The sequence below is a fragment of the Ornithorhynchus anatinus genome, chromosome 16 (genome assembly GCF_004115215.2).
Source record: "Ornithorhynchus anatinus isolate Pmale09 chromosome 16, mOrnAna1.pri.v4, whole genome shotgun sequence".
Lineage (NCBI taxonomy): Eukaryota > Metazoa > Chordata > Mammalia > Monotremata > Ornithorhynchidae > Ornithorhynchus > Ornithorhynchus anatinus.
The window spans coordinates 46,060,621-46,087,401 of record NC_041743.1 but is presented as its reverse complement, the minus strand read 5'-3'; the positions used below and the strand labels follow the sequence as shown (position 1 = coordinate 46,087,401).

General features: G+C 57.6%; 1 protein-coding gene across 1 annotated transcript; it reads left to right on the top strand.

The window, feature by feature from the left end:
* The first annotated feature begins 1,344 nt into the window (after positions 1 to 1,344).
* Positions 1,345 to 26,127, top strand: SDC3 (syndecan 3). Its single transcript, XM_029080196.2, has 5 exons — positions 1,345 to 1,435; positions 21,651 to 21,768; positions 21,949 to 22,625; positions 23,546 to 23,831; positions 24,161 to 26,127. The coding sequence occupies exons 1-5, from the start codon at positions 1,397 to 1,399 to the stop codon at positions 24,325 to 24,327; spliced, it is 1,287 nt and encodes a 428-aa protein (XP_028936029.1). The 5' UTR covers positions 1,345 to 1,396; the 3' UTR covers positions 24,328 to 26,127.
* The last annotated feature ends 654 nt before the right edge of the window (positions 26,128 to 26,781 follow it).

Below are 26,781 nucleotides of genomic sequence, written 5' to 3'. Positions count from 1 at the left end.
CCGCTAGTGGAGGCAGAGGAAATCAATCGCTGGACCAGGATTTAGGAATTCCCAGCTCTGAAATTTCGGGCATCTCGGGCTCCAGGATACCAGACCCCGCCGACTCCAGAAATCCCAAGTAGCCTGACCCTAACTTCCACATATCCAGACTCCAGAAATCCCAAGTTGCCTGACCCTAACTTCCACATATCCAGGTTCTAGAATTCTAGTTATTTAGGCTCTAGAAGTGCAGGCGTTAGGAGGCATTCGGAGGCAGAATTCCAGGCGACCTGTCTCCAGATTTTCAGGCTCCTCCGTGCTAGAATTCTAAACATTCTGGACCTCCAACTCCCTAGCATCCCTGCTGTAGAATTCCAAATACCCCGGATTCTAGAACTCCAGGCCTCCTGCCTGTGGAATTTCGGGCATTCCCAGCTCTAGAATGCCAGGAATCCCCCAACTCCGAAACTTCAGTCATTCCAAATGGAAACTCCCAGGCACTCCGGCTTTAAAATACCATGCGTCCTGGGGCTCAGGATGTCCTGCATCCCGGGTGTCGACTTCCAGGAGCCCTCCGGCTCCAGAATTCCAAGATCCTGCATCTAGAATTCCCTGTCCCAGCAGCGGGATGGGAGGGATAAAGTCTGGGAAAGGGCCCCGCCCTCCCCCCACCCCCCCAAACCCCAGCACCCGCTTGACTCCTCCTCTCCGCCCCCCCCCCCCCCGCCGCCCCCCGCTCGGCTCCTCCTCTCCCTCCCTCTGCTTGGCTCCTCCTCCCGCCCCGCTCCCGCTGCTGGGATCCTCCTCTCCCTCTGCCCCCCTCCCTTTGGTCGCCTCCCCCTGCCCCCCTGCCCCCTTCCTGCCCCTCTGGCCGTCCCCCTCGGGCTGGGCTGAGCTGGGCTGGGCTGGGCTGGGCTGGGCTGGGCTCCTCCCCGGCTGGTGGAGGCGGCCCCGGGCCGGCGGCGGAGGCTTCCTGCGGGGCTGGGCCTGGGCCTGGGCCTGGGGCTGCGGCTGCGGCTGGGGCTGGGAGTGGGGCTGGGCTAGGGCTGCGGCTGCTGGGGGGCGGTGCGGGGTCGAAGCGGAGGCCGAGCCGGATCCCGCTGCCCTCCTCTCCCCCCTCCTCCCCTCCCCGTGCTCCCCTCCCCCTCTCCCGCGCCCCCCGAGCCCCGTCCGTCCGTCCGTCCTTCCGTCCGCAGCCCCCGGGCTCCCCCCCCCTTCGGCGCCTCGGAAACAAAGCGGCCGGAGCCGGAGCCGGACCCCGAACCCGAGCCCGAGCCGCCGCCCCCGCTCTGCAGCCGCCGCCGCCTCCAACGCCGCCATGGCGCGGGGGGCCGGGGCCGGGGCCGGGGCGCGGGGGCCACCGGGGCCGCCGAAGCCGCCGCCCACGCCGAGGCCGCCGCCTCTGCTGCTGCTGCTGATGCTGCTGCTCCTCCTCGGGGCCGGACGAGCCGCCGGGGTGAGTGACACCAGCCCCCGGGAGCCCTCCCCTGCCCTGTCCTCCTCCCCTGCCCTCCTGCCCTGCCCTCCCCTCTTCTTCCCTCCTCTCCTGCCCTCCTTCCCTCCCCTCCTCCCCCCCCCCCCGCCCTCATTTCCCCGCTCCCACCCCCATCTCCCTCAGGAACGGGGCTCCCCCCCACATCCCACCCCCGACCCCACCTGAGCTACCCGGCCCGGCCCTGCGAGAGCGGAGGGCTGCGCCCCCGGGATGAGGAGGAGGAAAGGGAGTGAGGGAGGGAGGCGCGGACTGTGCGCGCCGCCGCACCCTTCTCTGTCGGCGACCCCACTCCTCCGTCCTCCGGTTTTCTCGTCGTCGTCGTGCGGGTGGCGGCGGGGGTGCGCCTCTCTGCGCCTGGGACCGCGGTCGTGCCAACGCGTATAATGGCCTGGACCGGCGAACGTTCCGAAGACGGGCTGTGGCACCACCTGGGTGACCGTCTGGGCGACCGTGTGTGTGCGTGACTGGCCGCGAATATGTGTCGGACTGTAGAGATGACCACGTGTGACCGGCTGTACTGAACGGTGTGGAAGATGAGGCGGTTGGGGCCGGGGTTGGGGGTGTCATCGTGTGTGTGTATGGGGGGTTGGTGACGGTGGGGTTTGCCGTGCGGGTGACTGACAACGTGTGTGAATGCGGGGTGTGATTCTATGAATATAAGATAACGGAGCGTACAACGGTGTATGTCCCGTGTAACGGGTGAGTGGCTCGTCCGACTGTGTGGAGATTAGGGCTGTGTCACCGGCTGGAGGGTGTGTGCATGAAGGTATGTGTTAGTGTGTCAGGGCCTTCGGATGTGAGTTTGTGGGAGTGGGTGAGGTAACTGCTCGTCAGAACCCATGCGTCTCCGTGAGGGTGCCGTGTGTGTATTTGTATGTATGTGTGGCTGCACACGCGTGTGCCTGCCCTGGGCGAGCGAGCTGGATTTGAAGGGGGAGCCAGGAGCAGGAGGTGGGGAAGGAAAGAGATCAGTTCTCCAAAATAGACCTCTGAAGGCAAGGACTGTACTTCGAAGTTCTCTTTCACTATCCCAAGCTCCCAGCACAGAGTTCTGCACATGGTGGGCATCCAATACGGGGTTCAGTACATCACACTCCCCCAGCTTAAGGGGGGACAAATATTTTGCAGGGTGATGATCTCACTGGGGGGTATGAGTCTTCCTCTAAAGTCCTTAGATGCCCCCCCTAGGGAAAGTCAAGACCCCTGGCTGGATTTTGGGGTTACAGGCCAGAGGAGAGGGCCTGGGGCTGAGTTCTTGTGGAGAGACATCCTTGCTAAACCCAGGACTTCGGTGACCTTGAAAAGGGCTGGGGTGCATAGCTCCCTTCCCTACCTAGAGTGGAGTCCCTTCCCAGTAGATCTGGGGGTCTGTGTCTGGGGACACCCCCCCCTCAGTGAGTCTAGGGTCTGTGTGAGGGGAGACGCCCCCAACAGGTCTGGGATCAATCTTGGGGAGTCCCCCATTGTGGGTTTAGGGCCTGTGTCTGGGGGAGTCCCCAGAGCAGGTCATAGGTCTGTGTTCAAGGGACCCCCACAGTGGGTCTGAGCTCTAGGTTGGGGATGGAGAGAAACGCCCTCCCCCATGGGTCTGGGGGGTCTGCTTCTGGGGAAGCAACCCCCCACCCACGGGTTTGGGGTCTGTATTGGGGGGAGCACCCCACCCCCCACAGATCTGGAGTCTGTGTTTGGGGGAGCACCCCATCCCCCATGGGTCTGGGGTCTTTCTGGGGACATACAAGACAGCCTGAGACAGAGGGCAGAAGTAAACGGGGGTGAGGCAGGTTTTTCCCTCAGTTCCCAATGCCAGAGGGCAAAAGTGGATAGAGGGTGAGGTGAGGGTCTTCCCCCAGCACCCCATGTCAGAGGGGTGGAAGCGTGGCTTTCCTCAAAGTGAGGCGGTAAGAGGAGGTGGTTCCCTATGGTTCTGTCTGTCAGGAGTCAGGGCAGTTTGATGACCCAGATGGGTTGCACCTTCAAACCACTCTGGAGGCTGGCCAAGGCCTGAGGAACTGAAGGCAGGAAGGGAATAGGACTGCCCTGACTGGGGCTCTGACCAGGTGGCTCTGAGTGATACCGAGTAACCATTAGTGATCCCAGTCCCCTGGGCTGGGTGGATTGGTGCACTCAGACACCTACAGTTTGGGGATGAACTCTCCAAGCTGCCAGTTTGGAGAGGGAAGACTAGGAGGGGGGAGGGCTGAGATTTGGTCTCATGCGGGGGAGAAGCTCTCAGTGACTGAGCAAGCAGCAGCCTCTGCCCTACATGGGAACTAGATTGGGGGGGAGACTGAAGCGAGAGGGACCTGGGTTAGACAGCAGAGTAGACTGCTGGGCTGGGTGGACCTGAGCCTCGCTCGACGGGGACCTTCCTGAGGATGGAGCCAGTCACCCTTTTATCACCCCTGTCCCTCCCCACAGCCCAAGGCATTGGGTCATCTCCTCAAGCCCTGGCTCCATCTATCACCCTGGAGTCCCGGAAGGCTGGGCTGGGGCAGGAGGGGGAAGAAGGGGAAGTACCCTTTAGAAGGGGAAGTACTCTGTCCTTCCCTAAAGTAACCTAAATCCCTTCTGCTGCAGTTTTTCTGTGCCCATGGGGTAGGGGACCAGGGTCCAGCCCATTGTCCACTAAGCCTGTTGGAGACACAGTCATCCCTTGCCTTCAGGCCCCTCCTGCAGAATCGGGACCTATCCAGAACCTGGGGTGGGGGGGTGCTTCCTTCCCCTACACCCACACATGATGCCCCCAGCTCTGGCTTGATGCCTTGGGGGACGAGCCCGGATCCTAGCAGCTAGCACGAGGGGAGGAGGAACCCGACCTTGGATGGTCCCAGCCAGACACGATGATGGAGTGGGCAGAGGCGCCAACCCCGACTTTGTCCTGAAGGATGCTGTGTGACCTTGGCCACAATACCACTCTCTGATCATCTCTGCTCTGCCGCTCTGGAGGCCATGTGAGCTGGAAGGGAGTCTGGCCTCCAGAGTGGGGGGTGGCGGGGGGTGATGTGCCTGGAATCAAAAGTCAGGGTGTCTGAACCGGGAGCGGGCAGACTCTTCTGTGACCCTGGGCTGCGCATGCTCGGGTTCTCTTGCCAGCCAGGGTCACAGATCTTGAGTCTGGGTGCGTTGCCATGGAGATGGGGCAGGAGGGCCCAAAAGTCCCTAGGTTGGAGTTAAGGGGTAGGAGGGGGAGAGAGAGAGTGTGTGTGTGGGGGGGGGGGGGGCGCATACCTGCTTGATTGTATTCAGGGAGTACATGCAGCATTGATGTCTGTGTCCTCCCCCCACCCCCTTCCGCCCCAGACTGTAAACTCATTGTGGGCAAGGAATATATCTGTTTCTTTTTGTATTGTACTACCCCAAGTGATTTGAACAGTGCTCTGCACACAGTAAGTGCTCAATAAATATGATTGAATGAATGAATGAACATGTGTCTGGTATGTGTGCCTGCATGTATATGCACATTCAGAATCTGGCTGGCTCCCCCAACTCCTAACTGCCTGTGTCCTCCATGTCCGAGGTTACATGTCTGATCACTATCCACACTGAGCTAAGTGGGGAGACTGGAGAAGAAGGTGTGAAGAGAATAGTCAAGAGCCCCTTGTTCTAGTTGTAGCTCTACCCCTGGTCTGCCGTATGACTTGAAGCAAGTCAACCTCTCTGGGCCTCATTTTCCTCCTCTGAAAAAGGGGATAGATAATAATAATAATGATGGTATTTGTTAAGCATTTACTACATGCCAAGCACTGTTCTAAGTGCTAGGTTCAAGGTTATCAGGTTGCCCCACGTGGGGCTCAGTCTTAATCCCCATTTTAAAGATGAGGTAACTGAGGCACAGAGATGTTAAGTGACTTGTCCAAAGTCACACAGCAGACAAGTGGCGGAGCTGGGATCAGAACCCAAGATTTCTGACTTCTGCTCTCCCCACCTCATGGGAATGTTGTGAGATTACCATGACAAAAATCGCCATGAAAGTTTTTTGGGGAAAGAAAAGCATGGACAAAGAAGAAGGTATCATATTGGGGGAATCACAGACCAATTAATTAGTCAATCAGTGGTATTTACTGAGCATTTATTGTGTGTAGAGCACTATACTAGGCAGCTGGAAGAGTACAGTACAGTACAGTAGAGTTGGTAGAGTTCCCTGCCCATGATGAATTTACAGAAAGGGTAGAGACAGAGGAATGGCTGAGTTCAACTCAGTGGAGGTTCCGATTGGTCCCTGCCCCCTCTGCCCCCAGAAAGGGGACTATCCAGGCCCCCAGTGGAGGTGGGGGTTGACCCCCTGTGACCCTGTTCCGCCTTATATGTTGGCTCACTCGGATCCACACCGGAAACGGGGCGGGGGGGGAGGAGTGACTAATGCAGGAGAGGGGCAGTCCCAGGCCCACTTTTTCCATCAATAGCCCGGCTCGGCACCCTAATCAATCAGTCCTATTTCCTGAGCACTTACTGTGCATAGAGCACTGTACTAAGCGCTTGGGAGAGTACAACATAACAGAGTTAGTTAACATGTTAGTAAACAAGCTTGCAGTCTAGAGGATGGGGATCCCCGGGCATCCCCCTGTAAGCAACTAACAGTCTCCTTTCTCTCCTTCTCCTTCTCCTGACCTCCCCTAGCCCGGGAGGGGGACGCGCGCGCGCGCGCGTGTGTGTGTGTGTGTGTGTGTTGGGGGGGTGGGCATTGTAATGACCTGTAATGACCCAGGTCTCAGAGCCCGGCGGTGGGGTCGGGTCCGTTTCCCAATTTCTCTCAGCGTGACTTCTGGCCTCTCCCCGCCGTGCTGTCGGCTGCTGCGGCGTTCTGGCTGGACAAGGGGCCGCCCCCGGAACCAACTGCTACCCAGAGCTTGGCTGCTCTGAAGGGGCCCGACTGGAGCAGTGGGGAGTGTGGTTAGCGGGAGTTGGGCAGGAGTGCCAGGCTTCAGGGCTGGGGTGGAGACAGGAGGTCGGGGAGCAACTAAGGGAAAGTGTCCTCCCTCCACCTCCCTTCTCCTCCCGTCCCTCGGCGTCCCCGGGGAACGCACCCGGCACCCTGGGGAGGCTGGGCGGGGCCGGGAATTCGGTTTGTGGACCTTCTGGTTCGCGGCCATCTGACCGGGAGTGACCCCGGAGCCGCCTGGCCTGGGCAGGGACCCTGCGGGCCCTCGGATAGTGGTTCGGACCCACCCTGAGTCCTCCCGAGACTGGCTCGGAGGCAGGGGGCTGACAGCCGAGGAGATGTTCAGGGGAGGAGCAGGCCCGCCCCGCCCCGAGGAACCTTGCGGGCTTGCGGGCCGGTTTTCCGCTAATTAGGCGGTTTGGTGATAGGCCCGCGGGGAAGGGCCCCCGGACTGGCTCCGGGGCTGCGGGGAGAGAGAGTGGGGGAGATTCGAGCCCACCTGACCGCCGATCGATGCTGCGGCCGCAGAGCCCCGGACAGCTTCCTCTGCGGACGAGCGATGCCGAGGGGAGGGAGACCTGGGGGCGGGCATCACCTTCCCCCTCCTCTTCTTCCCGCCCTGTCTTTCCCCTTCTTCCCTCCGCCCCTCCTCTCCCACTTTCCGCTCCCCTGAACACCTGGAACCCTGACTGGCTGGCCGAAAAAATAATAATAATAGTAATAACAGTAATGTTATTTGTTAAGCCCTTACTGTACTATGTACAGTGTTCTGCGCATAGTAAGTGCTCGATAAATACTTTTGAATGAATACTGTGTGCCAAGAACTTTACCAGTCATAATCCCTGTCTCACACCAGACTCACAGCCTAAAAGAGGGGAGAGAACAGGAATTCAATGCCCATTTTGCAAATGAGGAAACAGGCCCAGAGAATGATGATGGTGATGATGGTGTCTGTTAAGCGTTTACTATGGGTAAGCACTGTTCTAAGCGCTGGGGTAGATACAAGCTAATCAGGTTGGACACAGTCTCTGTCCCACATGGGGCTCGCATTCTCAATCCCCATTTTACAGATGAGGTCACTAAGGCCCAGTGAAGTGACTTGCCCAAGGTCACAAAGCAGACACGAGATGGAGCAGCATTAGAACCCAAGTCCTTCTGACTCCCAGGCCTATGCTCTATCCACTAGGCCATTGTGCTTCTGAGTCTGTAGAAATTATATAGAGAAAATTGGAAGGATTTCCTGGAGGAGGTGGGCTTTGCCATTCAGAGAGACAGGTGTGCTTTGGTGCCAAGGAGAGGGGAGGGCCTTCCCCGATGTGGGGGGGCAGTAGCTGAGGGAGGGGTGGCCCATAGGTAACGGGCCACCAGTGAGTGGGGATTAGCCCAGGTGGCAGTGGCAGAGTTGGGCAGGAACACCATAGCCAGATGCAATTCTGGCTCTGCCTTTTCCAGACTGCTGAGGGATTCCCTCCCCAATTCCCTCTTCACCCTTCCCTCCTTCCTTCCCGCAGCTCTGGCACGAACATCACTCCCCTCCGCCCCCCCACCCCCGAACATGCACATATGCAGATATGGACATGTCCACATAGGCACATGGTCACCCAAACATGAATACATATATTCACAAACATCCATGTGCTGCACACACAAGTTCCAAATAACCCCTCCTCTCTCCCCCTCCTTCCCACCACCCATCTGGCCCAGCTCAGCACACCCTCCAACACACACACACACACACACACACACACACACGCACACACATCCTTTAGTGGGAATTGAGCCAGTGAAGACCTGCCCCTTCTCCCTCTTCATCACTTCCCAGGGAACCCCCCCATATTCCCCAAACCAATGCTGACAGCAGTTGGGAGTTAGGGCCCAATTAAGCCTGCCCAACATGGTGTGTGTGTGTGTTTACATTTGCCTCTTATGCCTTTCTGTCAGTGAGTGTAACCGAGGGTGTGATTGTGGTATCGATTAAGTTCTCACTATGTGCCAAGCACTGAATTAAGCACTGAGATAGATACAAGATAATCAGGTTGGACGCAGTCCATGTCCCACATGAGTCTCAAGGTCTTAATCCCCATTTTTACAGATGAGGTAAATGAGGTACAAAGAAGTTTTATTTGGGTTTTTTTATGGCATTTTCCAAGTGCTTACTTTGTGCCAGGCACTGTTCTAAGCGCTGGGGTAAAATGCAAAGTAATCAAGTTGGACACAGTCCCTGTCCCACCTGGGGTTTAAAGTCTTAATCCTCATTTTACAGATGAGGCACCTGAGGCCCAGAGAAGTGAAGTGACTTGCCAAAGATCACTCAGCAGACAAGTGGTGGGAGTTAGGGCATAGGGGATGGGGAGGTCTCAAGGTCCTGCGATTCCAAAACTCTCAGTGGGAGGGTGCAGATGGTGCCCTCCCACCCCCCCCACCCCCCACCCCGCTAGACCTGTGGAAGTAAAGGGGGAGCCGGAGGGGAAAGGGATGGGAAAGGGCTGATAGGCATTGTGCTGGGAATTTGGGGGGTGGGGGTGGGGGCTGGGGTACCGCTACAACAGGAAGGACTGAGGCTAGAGAGCAGTAGGGACTGCCCAGTCGGGGGGACCTCGTGACGGTGGGGGGCCGGAAGCTCCTGCCCCGGAGATGGATCAGGATAGGGCACCATCTCCCCCCCCGCCCCCTGCCCCGTCAATGCGGTCCTTTGTGCTCAGCTCCGGCTGGGCGGGGGTGGGGAGGGGAGAGCCCTGTCCCGCCCCCTCCCCCCGTGTCCGCCCGCCCACCGCAGCGCTGCGCAGCACAGAGTAAGTAGCCTTCACGGCCGGACCCGCGGCTGGACGGGGGCAGGCGCAGCGGCCACTGATTGGCCCGGAGCCGCGGGGGCGAGCTGCGGTTTGGACTGTCTGGGCTCGGGCTTCCCGGGGGCGGACTGTTCCGGTCTGCCCTCGCGGGGAGACGGTGCGGGCCGGAGGCCGGATTGCCCCCACAAGGGGGTCCCGCTGAACGAGGGGAGGCTCTGGAGACTTCAGCCTCTACACCGTGAGCTCGTGGTGGGCAGGGATTGTCACTTTATTGCTGTATCGTACTTTCCCATGCGCTTAGTACAGCGCTCAGCACACAGTAAGCGCTCAATAAATCGTGGTTCAGTGGAAAAAGCACGGGCTTGGGAGTCAGAGGTCATGGGTTCCAATCCCGGCTCTGCCACTTGTCAGCTCTGTGACTTTGGGCAAGTCACTTAACTTCTCTGTGGCTCAGTGACCTCAACTGTAAAATGGAGATTCAGACTGTGAGCCCCACGTGGGACAACCTGATCACCTTGCATCCCCCCAGCGCTTAGAACAGTGCTTTGCACATTGTAAGCGCTTAACAAATGCCATCATTATTATTAAATACGACTGAATGAATGAATGGAGGAGGATGGACAGCCGCGGCAGCCGGCATCTGCGGCAGAGGGATTCAGAGCGGGCACAAGAAAGGGCTTCCTGAGTTTGGGATGGGCCGCGTGGGCTCTCGAGGGACTCCATGGGCTGTCCACGTGCGTGTACCCTGACTCTGCGGGCCAGGAAGCCTACACTGAGCTCGGGCAGGCTTCCTGGAGGCGGCGGAGCGAGGCAGGGTAGGTCAATTGAGTAGGTAGACACCATCCCTGTCCCGCCATCTACCCCTGGTCCACGTCCTACCTCTGACCTGGAACACCCGCCCTCCTCAAATCCGCCAAACTATCACATTTCCCCCCTTCAAAGCCCTACTGAAGGCTCACCTCCTCCAAGAGGCCTTCCCAGACTAAGCCCCCCTTTTCCTCAGCTTCCTCTCCCCTCCCCATCACCCCACCTCGCTCCCTCCTCCCTGCCCCACAGCACTTGCGAATATAAGTACATATCTATAATTCTATTTATATTATTGCCTGTTTACTTGTTTTGATGTGTATCTATAATTCTATTTTTTATATTGATGCCTGCTGACTTGTTTTGATGTCTGTCTCCCCCCTTCTAGACTGTAAGTCCAGTGTGGGCAAGGTCAGAGAAACAGTGAGGCTTAATGTAAAGAGCCAGGGCTTGGGAATCAGATGTCATGGGTTCTCATCCTGGCTCCACCACTTATCAGCTGTGTGACTTTGGGCAAGTCACTTAACTTCTCTATGCCTCAATATGGGGATTAAGACTGTGAGGCCTACGTGGCACAACCTGATTACCTTGTATCTACCCTAGGGATTAGAATAGTGCTTGGACCATAGTAAGCGCTTAACAAATACCATCATCATCATCATTATTATTAGCTCTATTGCTGAGATGTACTTTCCAAATGCTTAGGACAGTGCTCTGCACACAGTGAGCACTCAATAAGTATGATTGAATGAATGAATGAATCCCTGTCCTCAAAGAAGTTTAGTAGGGGAGAGAGATATTAAAATAAATTACAGGTCAGGGAAGAGGCAGACTATAAAGATATGGACGGGAGTGCTGTGGGGCTGAGGATGGGGTGAGTAGTACCAACGTACTTTGGGTGTTCAGACCCAAGAGTGTAGGTGATGCAGAAGGGAGGGAGAACAGGGTGAGGAAATGAGGTTAGTCAGGGAAGGCTTCTTGGAGGAGATATGATTTTAGTAGGGGTTTGACGATGGGGAGGATGGTGGTCTGTCAGATATGAAGGGGGAGGGCATTCCAGGTAGGAGTGAATCGTGTAGAGCGTTTTTTGAGCCAGCAGGGTGAAGCACAGACTGGGAAGGGAAGAGGCTAGAGGCAGGGTGATCAGGGAGGAGGCTAATGCATTGGAGCAGAGTAGCACTATGCACACAGTAAGCGCCTAGTACAGTGCTCTGTGTGCAAAAAGCACTCCATACACTGTGGGAGCCTCGTGCAGAACACATTATAGTACGACACAGCATTCTGCATATAGCCGGCACCTGGTATAGCACTATGCACACAGTAGGCACCCAGCACAGTGCTTTGGGCTTAAATTACACTAGATGTCACCCAGCACAGCACTTTGTATACGGTAGGAGCCAAGTGCAAACCTTCACCCACAGTGGGACTCGGTGCAACTCTCCGCATACAGTGGGTGCTCAGAACAATGCACCCAGAAGGCCTCAAAAAATACTTTTGATTAATTGATGTAGAAGCGATGAGTGCTGCAGTAGATATTCCCATGGACCCTGGGATGGCCTGGGGTTGGTGTGTTTGTGTGTGAGTGTGCGTGGCGCATACCAACCTTGTACTCAGAATGTGTTTATGTGTGTGTTGACCTTTTTAGGGAAGTTGGCGGGCGCGGGGGGGAGGGGTCAATGTGTGGACCAGTGTGACTGTGTGTGTGTATGTTTGTGTGTATCTGGCCCCGAGTGGCCTTTGTGGGTGGTCTGTGCACCGGGCCTCTTCCTCCCTGCTGCACTGACCCAGCGCCTCCAGAGTTGCCAACGTGGCTTTTGTCTGGTTTCTCAGCGGCGGCGGCAGGAGCGCTTGTCCTCATCGTTCTCCTCTTCCTCTTTCCCTCCTCCCCACCGGCCTCTCCTCCTCCTCCTCCTCCTCCTCCCTCTGCCGGCCTCCTCCCTCTCCTCTCCTCCCCTCGTCCCCATCCCCTTCTTCTCGCAGTGGTTGGGGTGTGTGGGAGGGAGGACGGGCCACACAGTGACGACATTGAGGGCGGGGAGAATGTGTGTGATGGGTGTGCAATTGGTTTTTTTAATATTATTGTGTTTAAGTGCTTACTCTGTGCCAGGCACTTTACTAAGAGCTGGGGTAGATACAAGCTAATCAGGTTGGACACAGCCCCCGTGCCATATGGGGTTCAGTCTTAATCCCCATTTTACAGATGGGGTAATAATAATTATAGTATTTGTTAAGCGCTATGTGCCCAGCAAGGTAACTGAGGCACTGAGGAGTTAAGTGATTTGCCCAAGGTCACTCTGCAGATTAGTGGCGGAGCCGAAATTAGAACTCAGGTCCTCTGACTCCCAGGCCTGTGAATGTGTTGAACGTGTAGTTGTATGTGTATATGTTTGATAGGTGTGCGGTTTTGTGTGAGTGTGCGTGTTTGATGGGTGCTGGGAGAGGGAGACTGCTAAAATGGGGGAGTATCTGGGGAGTATCCGTGGATTTGGTCTAAGGGCTGGGGGACGAGGGTGATGGAGAAGATGCTGGAAGCCTTGGGACTTTGTACCCACAGTTGTTATCCAACCACACAGAAACGTATTTTGAGTCAGGGGCGGGAGGGGCAGAGCCTCCCCCTGCCCCACGTTCCCCCACTAGCCACATCCCAGATCTCCCTCGGAAAGGGCAGTTTTGCCTTGCCCCTACTTAGGAGCTGCTAATTCCAGCACAGCCCCTATACACTTTAACACACACACACACACACACACACACAGAGAACTGCACACCTGTCACCCACACACTTCTAGCTATACACCTCATGCCCAGCTACACACCCTCACCCATAACCGCACAGCCATCACATATATCACACACACATACGCCTGGCTAGGCACCCAGCTGCACACCCATCACCCACACATAAATGCACAACAACCCCTCATATAGTATTGGAGCGGGGGTGGTGGCTGACAGTCCTCTTCACACCTGTCCCCGCCCTCTGCTCCACCTCCATCCGTGATAACCTACAGACTATTTGCTGGGGGCATCTAATAATAATAATATTTGTTAAGTGCTTACTATGTACCAATCGCTTTGGAGCACTGGGGTATTTACAAGAGAATCACGTCAGATTCTACACAGAGCTCACAGTCGCTTCACTTCTCTGGGCCTCACTTCCCTCATCTGTAAAATGGGGATTAAGACTGTGAGCTCCATGGGACAGGGACTGTGTCCTTCCTCATTATTTTGTCTCTACCTCATTGTTTAGAACGGTGCTTGGCACATGGTAAGCACTTAACGAGTATCGTAATTATTAAATAGAAGGGAGAACAAGTATTGAATCCTCACTTTACAGATGGGGAAACTGACGCTTAGAGAAGTGAAGTGACTTTTCCAAGTTCACACAGCCGGCAGGTGTCAGAGCCGAGATTAGAACCCAGGTCTCGTGACTCCCAGGCCCGGCTCTTTCCACTAGGTCACGCTGCTGGTCCCCACCATTCAGGCTGCCTTGGGAGTGAGGGGGAAGGAGGGGCAGGGCCCAGGGAGCATAGGTGCTATGCCCCAGATTTGCATGTCATTTGCAACTCATTTGCATGCAGTTCATTAGCTATGAACTTAAGCAACTCTCAGTCACTGTTCCTCCTCTGCCCCTCTCCTGGTCAAGATGATGGTGATGATGATGAAGATGATGAAGGCAGAGAGTGCAGCCCTTCCAAAAGTCTCAGGGAAGGGGGCTCTGAGAGGTGGGGACTCTGGGGGGAGGGGACTCTTGGGAGTGAGGACTTTGGGGGCCCGCGGGGGGGAGGGGCAGGAGGGGTTCTGGTGGGTCGGGGCACTGGGGGCGGGGACTCTGGGGGCCAGGGTCTGTCAGGGAAGAGAGGTATGAAGGGCAGGCTCTCTCAGGGGAGGGAGCTCTTGAGGGGAGGGACTCTCCTGGGAGAGGGCTCTGGTGGGTGGGAAGATCTGTGAGCCCATTGTTGGGCAGAGATTGTCTCTATCTGTTGCCGAATTGTACAGTCCAAGCACTTAGTACAGTGCTCTGCACATAGTAAGCGCTCAATAAATACGATTGAATGAATGAATGAATTTGGGGGGCAGGGTCTTTGGAGGCTGGGGACCTCTGAGCGGGAGCGGACTGTGGGAGGGAGGGACCCAGGATCGTGGCCTAGTGTATAGAGTCAGGGCCTGGGAGTCAGAAAAGCCTGGGTTCTAATCCCACTTTACTTGTCTGCTGGGTGACTTTGGGCAAGTCACTTAACTTCTCTGTGCCTTGGTTACCTCATCTGTAAAATGGGGATTAAGACTGTGAGCCCCATACGAGACATGGACTGTGTTCAACCTGATTAGTTTGTATCTCATCATCAGCAAATGCTGTCGAGTCGTTTCCAATCCAGAGCGACTCTGTGGACATATTTTCTCCAGAATGACCTATTTTCACTCTTCTGTGGTTCTGGTAGGTATAGCCATTGAGTTTTCTTGGTATCTTGTATTTACCCCATGGTTTAGTATAGTGCCTGGCACATAGAAAATGCTTAACAAATACTGTGGGAAAAAAACGCAAAAACCTGTAGTCTGAACTGTTCCTGTGAAGCAGGAGAGGCTGTCACCCCTGGACCTCCCATCATGCACACTCTGGGGAGAGGAAGGCTATAGGGGGAAGACTGGGGCCTGGTGGGGCCACAGGCCAGGGCCATCAGGGGCAGGGCCATCAGGGACAGAGAGTTTGGGAGTTGATCACTGGGCAGTGATCTGGTGGAGACGTCCTAGGGGGTGGGGCCAAGCCCAGGGCTGGGGCGGGGTATAGGCAGGAGCCCAGGGGGCCCAGAGAGTGGGCAGGCAGAGGGGAGGGTTGGGGATGGGGATGTGGATGTAACGGGCCTTGGGGACCTAGGTGCCCAGGACAGGGTGGGTGGTCTGGGAGAGGCCTGGCCCTGGGCGGCTTAGGGGTGGGAGAGGGGATGAGGCAGTGGGGTGCCAGTCCCTCCCCTCCTCCATCGTGGCCAGCAAGACCTCTCCCCCAGGCCCCAATCCTCCCCCCCAGGCCCCGCCCAGCCTCATTCAGAACAGGTCTCTCCCTGGGCACCCTCGCTGCCAGGCAAGGCCTCTGGCACTGCCCGCCGCATTCTTCAGCAACCACTCAGCGTCTCCCCAGCAGAGCCACTGAGCGTGGGCCTGGCTGGAAAGGACCAGGCTGCTGGGTCTCCTCCCTGGGCATCCCGCCCAGACTCCAGGCTCAAACGGGCCGGTTGAGCCCGCTGCAGGAGGGATGGAACCCTTAGCCAGCAGGGCACCCTGAAGACCTCGCACAGAGAAAGCGGGGGTGGGAGCAGGGCCACAGCCCTGGGGCTCCATGGCCTCTGGGCAAAGAGCAGGTGAGGAGGTGGTGACGGAGGGCAGCTGGTCTCGGGGGGCTGCACTGTTGCCATGGGAACACCATCCCCATCCCCCAGGGACCAAGTCGGTGGGGGATGGGGCTGGGAACCGAGTACTACTGTAGCAAGAAAAGGATGGAGACTGTGGGTGGGTGTGCTTGGCTTTCAATGGACGTCTTTGTGTGTGTATGGAAGTGTAAGGGTTTATAGGTGTATATATGTCTCCGTAGGTGTGCATATGTTTGTGTAGGCCTGAATGTGACTATGTGCGTCTGTGCAGGCCTATGTGGACTCCTATGTGCACATATCTACCTGTATGAGTTATATGAGGTAATTAAAGGATTCCTCAGGGTTGGGGAGGGAGGAAGGAAGTGACAGAACCCCCCTCCCCCAGCCCCATCTCAGGTTCCCACCTGCCCGCCAACATCTACCTCCAGTTTGGGGATGGTTGTGGGCAGGGAGGGGGGAAAGGCCCCTGGAGTTGTGGTGGGAGCAGGGACGGGAGTCCTTGGAGGTATGGTGGGGCAGGCAGGGGGTAGAGCTGGTACTGAAGGCCCCCCCACCTGACTTCAGCAGCATCGCTGGCCACAGCTGGATTCCCAGCCTTGCAGCTGATCCCTCTCAAGCCTCCCTCTGCCCCACATGTGGCTGCTATCCCCATCTCCCCATCTCTAGGGCAGACAGGACCCCTGACCAAGTGGGTGGGGATCTCAGTGCCACCCCAGGGCCATCCGCCTCCCCTTCCTTAGGGAGGGTGAGCTCTGGCCTGAGAGCACGCAGCAGGGGAGGGACAGATCTGGGTCCTTGCCCCTCTCTCCTGCTCCATAGTTCAATCCATCCATCCATCCATCCATCAATCAATCACCCCCAGGACCCCTGGGGACTACGGGGCTGCAACACTGCACCACGCAACGCAACGCTGCAGGGGAGGGCAGCTGCCCATGGAGCTGGCCTGGCCTGAAGCAACTGGCCTAAGGCTGACCCCTCTAGGACCTGAGAAACAAATGACCCTTCAACTTCCTTCCCGATCCCGCCCCTCGCCGCCCCCCCCCACGCCCTCCACCCCCACCCCGACCCGGCCAGCTCTGGGGACTCCTGGTTGCTGTCTTTCCGAGAGGGGAGGGGTGGGGAAGGAGACAGTGAGGAGGATGCTTCTAGTCTCCAGGACTAGGTGTTCCAGTATGCAGAGTAGGTGGTCCTGGACCCTGGACAGAGGTGGAGAACCCCTCTAGACTGTAAGCTCCATGTGGGCAGGGTTCCCTGGCTACTAACTTTGTTGTGCTGTACTCTCCCAAGCATTTTTTACAGTACTTGGCACACAGTAATAAATAAAAACAGTCAATAAATGCAATCAATTGAGTGGGAAAGCAAACTGTCCAGAATGGGCTGGGTTCCCAGTGGATCAGATCTGGTAACTGGACACTGGGACAGACAGGGGGGCCCATCTACATCTGAAATAATCTGGCTGATCCAGGTCTGTGCAGACCTGGGACACTGTCGCCCTTCCTCCCTTCTTCTGGCCTTCCTCTCCACCTCTCTGTCTCTGTCTCCCTGCATTTGTAGCTCTCTCCCTTTCTGTCTCTCTGTCTCTCTTCCTGTCCTTCTCTGTTTCAGTCACTGTCCCCATCTCTCTCCCCACCTTCCCTTCCTCCTTCCGTGTCTTCTCCAGCGACTGGCTCTGTGGGGAGCTACAGATCTCAGTCATTAGGATGGAGAAGATGGTTGCCATGGCAACTGTTGTCATGCCGATGGCTCCCGGGATGGGGATTAATGGGATTGAGAAAAGATCTACCTGTGCAGAGCCTGATTGATTCACAGGGGGAGAGAGGCTCTCCCTCCCCAAACTGGGTTGTCTCCCATCCAACAGGGATACACACTCTTACAAACACACTGATACAGTGACACACCCGAACACTGAAACAGTCACACACACACACACACACACACACACACAGAGTGTCACACACACTGATGCAGTCACACACCCGAACACTGAAACACAGTCACACACACATTCTGATTCAATCACACTCCTGTACACTTAAACACAATCACACACACACACAGAGTGACACTCCCAGAAATGGAAGCACAGCCACAGCCATGAAACCTTATAGTCACACACATGTTCACCGGCAGTCACACACAGACACACAAACTCATGATTACACACAGCCATAAACTGAAAGTGACACCCCTCCACAGTCACAGCCACAGAGACACATACAGACATCCATTTCTCTAGATTATAAACTCCTTCCATTAGACTGTAAGCTTCTTGAGGGCAGGGGTCATGACTACCAACTATATTTTGCTCTCCAAGGCACTTAGTACTGTGCTCTACACAGAGTAAGTGCTCAATAAATACCATCGCTTGTGTGCATGCTCTCACACACAGACACACATGTACCCACACAAACACATTTGCTGAAATCCTGTGCTTACTATGTTTCAGGCACTGTACAAAGCACTGGGGTTGATACAAGATAATCATGTTGGACACAGTCCCTGCCCCACGTGGGGTTCACAGTCTTAATCCCCATTTTACAGATGAGGTAACTGAGGCACAGAGGAAATCAAATGACTTACCCAAGGTCACACAGACAAGTGGCGAAGTGGGATCAGAACCCAGGTCCTTCTGACTCCCAGGGCCTGTGCTCTAGGTACTAGGTCATGCTGCTTCTCTTCCATGCTGTACAGTGGAACTCTTAGGAACACATACAGTTTCACTTTGCGTGTCTGAGCTTTTGTCAGTGTGTGGTAGGAGCTTCCCTGGGGTGGGAGAGGGGTATATCTACTCTGGGACATCAGCCAGCTAATGCTAACCCACCATGTCCCAACCAGAGAAGGGACCCAAGGACATGGTTGAGGGTGGGAAGGGTGGAAGGAGGGTCTGGCTGGGGTGAGCTGGGCCCTGCCTTGGTTTGCCCTGGGGAGGTTCTGCCTGGCTTTCTTGGGGGGTATTAGCATTGCAGGGGCAGGATCATGAGGGCAACAGGAGAGTAGGATGACAGTGGAGGCCCAGCTACCAGATGGGACATTCTGGGCTCAAACCCTTGAGCCACCTCTCGTTTACTAGTTCACCTATGTCCCTGGAGTGATAGCTCCTTCTGGGCAGGGATCTTGTCTACTAATTCTATTTCACTGTACACTCCCAAATGCTCTGCACAGAGTAAGTGCTCAGTAAATGCTATTGATTGATTGATTAATTGATAACACAGTGGGTTGGGCTGGAGTAGACAAGACAGTCGGCCTGAAGGGCAGGCATAATAATAATAATATTCATTCATTAAATAGTATTTATTGAGCGCTTACTATGTGCAGAGCACTGTACTAGGCGCTTGGAATGAACAAGTCGGCAACAGATACAGTCCCTGCCCTTTGACGGGCTTACAGTCTAATCGGGGGAGACAAACAGACAAGAACAATGGCAATAAATAGAGTCAAGGGGAAGAACATCTCGTAAAAACAATGCAACTAAATTAAAAACAATAATAACTAAATAACAATAATAATAATATGGTATTTGTTAAGCGCTTACTATGTGCCAAACACTGTTCTAAGCACTGGTATAGATACAAAGTAATCAGGTTGTCCCACGTGGGGCTCACAGTCTTAATCCTCATTTTACAGATGAGGTAACTGAGGCCCAGAGAAGTGAAGTGACTTGCCCAAAGTCACAAAGCTGACAAGTGGTGGAACTGGGATTAGAACCCACGACCCCTGACTCCCAAGCCCAAACTCTTTCCACTAAGCCACGCTGCAGGCATAATGCCTTATGATTAACAATTATTATTATTGTCAATAGAAGAGTGAGTTCACAAAATAATGCGTGTAGGTGTGTGTGTGAGAGTCTTTATAATTTGACATTTATTAAGTGCTTACTATATGCTAAGCATTGGGTCGATTCAACGTATATGTGGGAGAAGCATCGTGGCCTGGTGGATAGAGCACGGGCCTGGGAGTCAGAAGGACCTGGGTTCTAATCCAGACTCTGCCACTTGTCTGCTGTGTGACCTTGAGCAAGTTACTTCATTTCTCTGGGCTTCAGTTTCTCCTCTGTAAAATGGGTATTAAGGCTATAGACCCCAAGTGGGACAGGAACTATGTCCAACCCGATTATCTTGTATCCACCCCAAGGCTTAGTATGGTGCCTGGCACATAGTAAGCCCCTAACAAATACCACAATTATTATTATTGCATATGTGCAAATGTATATAATTATGGCATTTATTAAGTGGTTACTTTGTGCTAAGAACTGGAATAGCTACAATCTATATATGTGTATACCTCATGTCATATCTGTAATTTATGTACATATCTGTAATTTATTTACGTTAATGTCTGTCTCCCCCTCTAGACTGTAAGCTCGTTATGGGCAAGGAATGTGCCTGTCTATTGTTATAGTATACTCTCCTAAGTGTTTAGTACAGTGCTCTGCACACAGTGAGTGCTCAATAAATACAACTGAATGAATGAATGATTAGGTATATATAGGTGTATAAAGGTATGATTGTGAATGTACACGTTTGTATGTGTGTGTTCCATCTCCCCAACAGGCCAGTAGCCCCTCCACCCCACCCCACCCCCACCCTCCCCCTCCTGACAGGTCAGAGATCCCATTTCCTCCCCGTGGGGCGCAGCTCAGTGCCCGGATCCACACCTTCCTGGCGGTTCAGCAGTGGGGTGCTCGGCCCCTCCTCAAGAAGGGGACCGTCGCTCCCTGTCCTGCGGACTGATTCCTCCCTCAGTCCCTGCTCGCTGACTCCTCCCTGGGTCCCTGCTGACTCCTCCCTGGATCCCTGTTGACTCCTCCCTCATTCCCTGCCGACTCCTCCCTCACTCCCTGTTGACTCCTCCCTCACTCCTTGCAGACTCTTCTCTGGGTCCCTGCGGACTCCTCCCTCGATCCCTGCTGACTGCCCGCTCTCCGGGTCCCCGCTGGCCTTCCCGTTCCCCGCGCCGCTGGTTATTCATTCAATTGTATTGACTGAGCGCTTACTATGTGCAGAGCACTGGACTAAGCGCTTGGAATGGACAATTGGGCAACAGATAGAGACCATCCCTGCCCAATAACGGGCTCACGGTCTAAACGGGGAAGACAGCAAAGCAAAAGAGAACAAAACCAAACAAGCAGTCCCCTCTCCGGCCTCCTCTCGGTCCCCCCCCCCCCCCCCCCGGTGCCGCTGCCCGCCCCTCCTCCCCCCAGGTCCCCGGGAAACGGGGAGGGGGGGAAGCGGGGGAGGGGCGGGCGCCGCGCGCCTGGCGGCCAGAGGGGAGACCCGGTAATTACAGCAGCGATTACTCACGGCAGCAATTAGACTAATTGTACCCCTCCCGGCGGGTAACTGGGGATTAGTTCATTACGGAATTGGCGGAGAGGCTAAGGCGCTCCTCGCTGCCCGCTCCCGCTCGCCCGAGAACCCCGGGAGCGCCACGTGGTCCTGGTCCTGGTCGGGTTTCGGGGGGCTTTCCCGGGGGAGGGGGGAGGTGCCGGCAGAGAGAGGGCCCCCGCTGCCGCCCGCCGAACGACTGGAACAGAAAGACCTCGTGTCCTCCCCTCCTCAAAAAGGATCTCAAAGCGCTTATCCCAGGCGCTCCACCTCCGCGGCCCGGGCCGGAAAGGGAGGCCTCGGGTTGGGCCCCCGCCGGGCTGAGACGGGGTCGGCTGGGGCGGGGCCGGGGACGCCTGGGACCTCCCTTCATACCTGGGGTCTCCGCGAAGACCCCACCCAGCTCCGGGCCACGGGTGTCCCTAGTCGGCCACTCAATGGGATTTAATAAGAAGAATAATAATAGTAATAGTAGTAGACTAGACTGTGAGCGCGCTGTGGGCAGGGATTGTCTCTATTACTGTATTGTACTTTCACACACCCTTAGTACAGTGTTCTGCACACAATAAGCGCTCAATAAATACGATTGAATGAATGAATCATAGTATTTGTTAATAATAATGATGGCATTTGTTAAGCGCTTACTATGTGCAAAGCACTGTTCTAAGCGCTGGGAAGATACAAGGCGATCAGGTTGTCCCACGTGGGGCTCACAGTCTTAATGCCCATTTTACAGTTGAAGTAACAGAGGCCCAGAGAAATTCAAAGTCACACAGCTGACAAGCGGCGGAGTCGGAATTTGAACCCATGACCTCTGACTCCCTTTTCCCCCGAGCCATGCTACTTCTCGCTTACTATGTACCAAGCATTGTTCTAAGCGCCGGAGCACTGTTCTGATTTAATGAGCGCTTACTGAGTGCAGACAGTACTGTACTAAGCGCATGGGAGCCTACAATACAGTAGAATTGGTGGGCACGTTCTCCGACCTGGCTCTGAGCCCCTCGCCCCTCGCCCCCGCAGGCTCAGCGCTGGCGCTACGAGAGCTTGGAGCGGCCGGTGGACCTGGAGGGATCCGGGGACGACGACTCCTTCCCGGACGACGACTTGGACGATCTGTACTCGGGTTCCGGCTCCGGCTGTAAGTCCCGTCCTTCGCCGCCCCCGCCCCCTGCCCCTGCCGCCCCTTTCAGCTCACGGGGACTGGACGCCTCCCCTTCACACACACCCCCTCCGCCCCCGCTCCCGGAGGAAACTGTGGTGCGGCCGGGTGGGTGCTGGGTCCGCCGCGGTCCTGCCCCTTATGTCCCTGCCCCCGCAGTTTTCGAACAGGAGTCGGGGATCGAGACGGGCACCAGAATGACCACGGACACGGCGGCCAGCGCGCCGTCCACCACGCCATCCGGCCTCCCCGCGGCCTCCCCCGTGGCCCCTGGGGCCACCCCGTCCACAGAACCTCCTGCCCGCAGCGCGACCCCCGAGCCCCCCGAGCCCTCCGCCGGCACCCGGACCCAGCTGCGGGACACTGAGGCTCCGGGCCTCCCCGGACAGGAGGGCCCTACGACTGCGACCACGCCCACGGTTGCTCCCATGGCCTCGACCACCCTCACGGGGGCTCCCCCGGTCGCGACCACCCCCACGACGACTCCTACCGCCGCGACCACCCCCACGGTGACTCCCACCACGGCGACCACCTCCACGGCGACCCCACCCGCCGCGGCCTCGCCCTCGACCGGCGCTCCGACTGCCCAGCCCACCTCGGCGCAGTGGCTCCCTCCTCTTCTGGCCACCACGGCCTCCTCGGCCCATCCCACACCTCCGGCCACTCCCGCCCCAACCCCGGAGACGGAGCCCACCGCCCCGGCTCCGGTCAGCACGGCCGTGGTCCATCCGAGAGCCGAACCCTCGCCAGAGGCGGGATCCCGGGCTACGGACCTGCCGGAGAGCCAACCCGGAACCTCGCTGGCTAGTACCCGCCGGCCCCCTGAGCGGGCACAGGTAGGGGGCAAGGGCTCACAGTCCTAATCCCCATTTTACAGATGAGGTAACTGAGGTACAGAGAAGTTAAGTGGCTTGCCCAAAGTCACGCAGCAGACAGCCCCTGCCTCTCCCCCATTAGTCAACAGGAAATGGACCCGGCGACCGGGCCCCTGACCGGTCAGTCCAATCGTGTTTATTGAAAGCTTACTGTGTGCAGAGCACTGTACTAGGTGCTTCGGAGACAACAGTATAGCAGATTTGGTAGACTCTGTGCCCACGATGAGTTTCCAGTCTGGAGGGAGAGATCAGCATTAAAATAAATTACGGATATAGATAAAATACCTCAACCGCGAGGTTGAGGGTGAGGTTAATAAAGGAAACGGATCCAAGTGCAAGGGCGTCGCAGAACGAAGAGGGTGTAGGGGAAATGAGGACTTGGTCTGGGAAGGCCTCTTGGAGAAGATGCGATTTTGGGAAGGCTTTGAAGGTTGGGATGAGTGGTGGTCTGTCCGATGCGAAGGGGGAAGGAGTTCCAGGCCAAAGGCGGGACGTGGAGAGGGGTCGGCGGAGAAATAGACGAGATCGAGGTAAAATCAGTAGGTTGGCATTAGAGGAGTGGGAGTCGGGGGCGTGCGGGGCTGCAATAGGGCATCAGCGAGGTAAGATAGGCGAGCACGAGCAGCGGAGATAAAGGCCCCTGGATCTACCGACGCCTTCCCCCTCTCTCCTCCTCCTCCGACGTCCCTCTGCCTCCCTTCTTCTCTCCTCATTCATCGTCCCCATCCTCCTATTTTCCCTCGGTCTCCTTCCACTCTTCTACCGCCCCCCCCCCCCGCACCCTCGACTCCCCTTACCCTGGTGGTGGGGGAGGGAGGTGCGTGTCTGGGGGGTCGTGGCGAGGTGGGGAACCTAACGCAGACCCCTCCCCGCCCCCGCAGACCTCGCCCCCGCAGACCCCGCCCCCCACGGCCCCGCCCTCCACGACCGCGGCCCCCGCGGGAGAGGCTCCGGTCAGCGGCGACTTCGAGGTCCCCGAAGAGACGGCGGCTCCCGAGCTGAGCAACGAGGTGGAGCCGGCGGGGGCGGGGCCGACCCCGGCCGGGGGCCAGGGCCGGGGCGGAGAGCGGGGGCCCCCCGACCTCCTGGACAACAGCATCGACCCAGGGTCCTCGGCCGCCCAACTGCCCCAGCGTAGTATCCTGGAAAGGAAGGAAGTGCTCATAGGTGGGGGTGGCACCGGGGGGTAGGGATGAGGCGTTGAGAGGTGGGGGCGCGGCGGGGATGGAAGGGGGACGTAAAGTGGAGGGAGGGCAGGAGGGGGACGGGGCTGGAGGGAGGCCGGGCTGAGAGGGAGGGCGGGGGGCGGGGTGGAGAGGAAGGGGAGGGGGCAGGGGCTGAGAGGAAGGGGAGAGGGAGGGCCGGGGGTCGGGGGCCGGGCCGAGAAGAAGGGGCAAGGTAGGTGAGGCTCGCGCGCTCCGACCCTTGTCTATTGTCCCTCGTCCCTCGTCCCCCATCCCCCGGCCTATCGCCCCTGACCCTCGCTGTCCTTGCAGCCGTGATCGTGGGCGGCGTGGTGGGTGCGCTCTTTGCCGCCTTCCTGGTCATGCTGCTCGTCTACCGCATGAAGAAGAAGGACGAGGGGAGCTACACCCTGGAGGAGCCCAAGCCGGCCAGCGTCACCTACCAGAAGCCCGACAAGCAGGAGGAATTCTACGCCTAGGACCGCCCCCGCCGGGGGTCGCCCCCCAGCCCCCTTCCCCCCGCGCTCTACCGATAACCCCCCCCACCCCGACTCAACGGAGCGGCCGACGGAGACGACCCCCATCCCCGCCCCCGCTCCTCCCACTCCCCACGCGGGGCCGGCCAGCCGGACTCTGGCCTACAGAGGCCCAGGGGCCGCGGGCCGAGTCGGAGAGGAGCTGCCGCCCGGGGTCTCTCCCCGACCCCTCTCCCCTTCCCCTCCCGTCCCCCTCCCCCGCCCCCCATCCTTCCCAGTGACTTGTCGGAGCCGGGACTGACCCCGCCCGGCGGCGGGGAGACGTCACCAGCCCCGGGAGCCGCGGAGCCGGCGGGGAAGGAACGTTTTCCTTTTTTATTCCAAGTGACAATAGGCGGGGGATGCGGGAGAGACACCGCAAACCTGGCCGGGCTGCGCTGGGGAGAGACTAAAGTGGGGGACTGGGGGGGCCGGGTGGGAAGGGAGGTCGGGGCACGGGGAAGGGGGCGTAGGGAATCGGAAGAGTCTGTGGGGGATGGGGAGGCCTGGGCGGCGGGGGCGACGGGGGTCCCGGGAGCGGGAGGGATAGAGGGCGAGAGCTAAGGACGGGAGGTCTAGGCCCACTCCTCGCCAGCCAACATGTGTGCACAGGGTCCGCCCGGCGGGTCCGGAAAGGGACAGCGGAGAGTGGAATTCTATTGTTGGGCCCAAACCCGGTTACACACAAAACACATACATATACAGTCATATTGCACACATAATCACAGGCACTGCACACACACTTGCTCACACTGTCAGACGAGATCACAGACGGCACCGTCACCCAACACCCACACGCACGCACACACACACATGAGTCGTGGTCATACAGCAGTAACACAGACGCATTGTCCCAGGGCAGAGGCAACGTCCACCGCTCCCGGACACAGACTGAGTCAGGCTGGACACGCAGCCCTTGAGGACCCGGGCCCCTTCTCACCCAGCCCCAAGGCATCCCAACCAGTTCAGCCCCCGGGCCCCCGAGCCGGAAGCAGGTTTGGGCGGGGGTGCGACAGGGGGCAGGGTCCCGAACTCCCCTCCCCTCCCTTCCTCTCCTCTCCCCCTCCCTGTGGCTTCTCTGGAGATTCCGTGGACGGGCTGACCCCGCAGACCCGCGCCCGACCAGCTCTGGAGCGGAAAGAGGCGGGGTCGGCCCTTGGGGCCAAAAAAACCCAGTCCCAAGTGGGTAGCGGCGCCGGGCAGTCGGGCCTCCAAGCGACTCTTCCCCGTGCCCAGGGTGGGCGGCGGCCCCTCCCCCAGAAGCCAGCCTGACTCCGGAGACCCCCGACCCCACTCCCACTCCCGGGGGTGCCTGACTCGGCCCGGCCCCGGCTGCGGCCCCGTGCGGGAGAGTCGTGGGCAGCCCCGCCCCCAACCCACTCGGGACGGGCCCGCATGGACGCATTCATCCCCGGAAAAGGTCCCCGCCGCCGCCCGAGGTCGGCTTCGCTGCCGGACTCCCTGGATTCCGGTTTTCCCATTTCTCCGTCCCGAGCTCCGACTCTCCTCCGCCCCCCACATCCCACCTTGTTAACTATTTCGGTTCCGGGTCTGAAACTCGAGGCGGGAAAGGTCAAGTTCACGTCGAGTAAAGATAACATCCGCTCCCTATCCCCCGACCCCCCGCACCCTCTCCCCGTCCCCTTCCCCCTGCTTCCCGCCCCCTCCTCCCATGGACTAGCACTGTAACGGTACCGGCTATTTTTTTTAACTCTTTCTGTGCTGTGCCCGTTTCTAAGAGGAAATAAAGTCATTGAAACCTTGTGGCTGGCCCGGGAGAAGGGCAGGGGGGAGGGGCCGGGTCTCCAGAGGTAGAGACCACCCTCCTTAGGTGTTCCCCCCCATTCCAGGGCTGCTGTCTGGGTGGGGGGGGGGGTCCTCCGGGCTGCCTCAGGCCGGCTCCGCCGCTCCCGCCCCCGCGAAGCGGACCCAGGCCAGGGAACTGGGGGAGGGAGCCGGGGAGGTGGAGGTAGGTTCGGCTGCCAACCGGGAGATTCAAAAAGGGTGGTCGTGGCTGCCTATTTATCCGGGATGGGGTGACGACCTTCCATGTTAATCACGGGCTTTGAAAACTCGCGGGGACGCGGTGTGTTTGTGGGTGTGAAAGCGTGCGGTGTGTTTGTGAGTGTGAAAGCGTGAGGGCATGGAGGATCTACGAGTAGTTTGTGTCCAAATACAGATGTGTGTGTGTGTGTGTGTGTGTAGAAGCAGCGCGGCTCAATGGAAAGAGCACGGGCTTGGGAATCTGAGGTCGTGGGTTCTAATCTTAATTCCGCCACTGTGTCAGCTGTGTGACTTTGGGCAAGTTACTTAACTTCTCTGTGTCTCAGATACCTCATCTGTAAAATGGGGATTAAGACTGTGAGCCCCGTGGGGGGCAACCTAAATACCTTGTATCTTGCCCAGCGCTTAGAACAG

Bases quoted from the DNA above. Each gene is read 5' to 3' on its own strand.
- SDC3 (XM_029080196.2), top strand. From the start codon at position 1,397: ATGCTGCTGCTCCTCCTCGGGGCCGGACGAGCCGCCGGG. The intron at 21,769-21,948 runs GTAAGTCCCGTC...CTGCCCCCGCAG, and splicing joins CTCGGGTTCCGGCTCCGGCT to TTTTCGAACAGGAGTCGGGG. The intron at 22,626-23,545 runs GTAGGGGGCAAG...CCGCCCCCGCAG, and splicing joins GGCCCCCTGAGCGGGCACAG to ACCTCGCCCCCGCAGACCCC.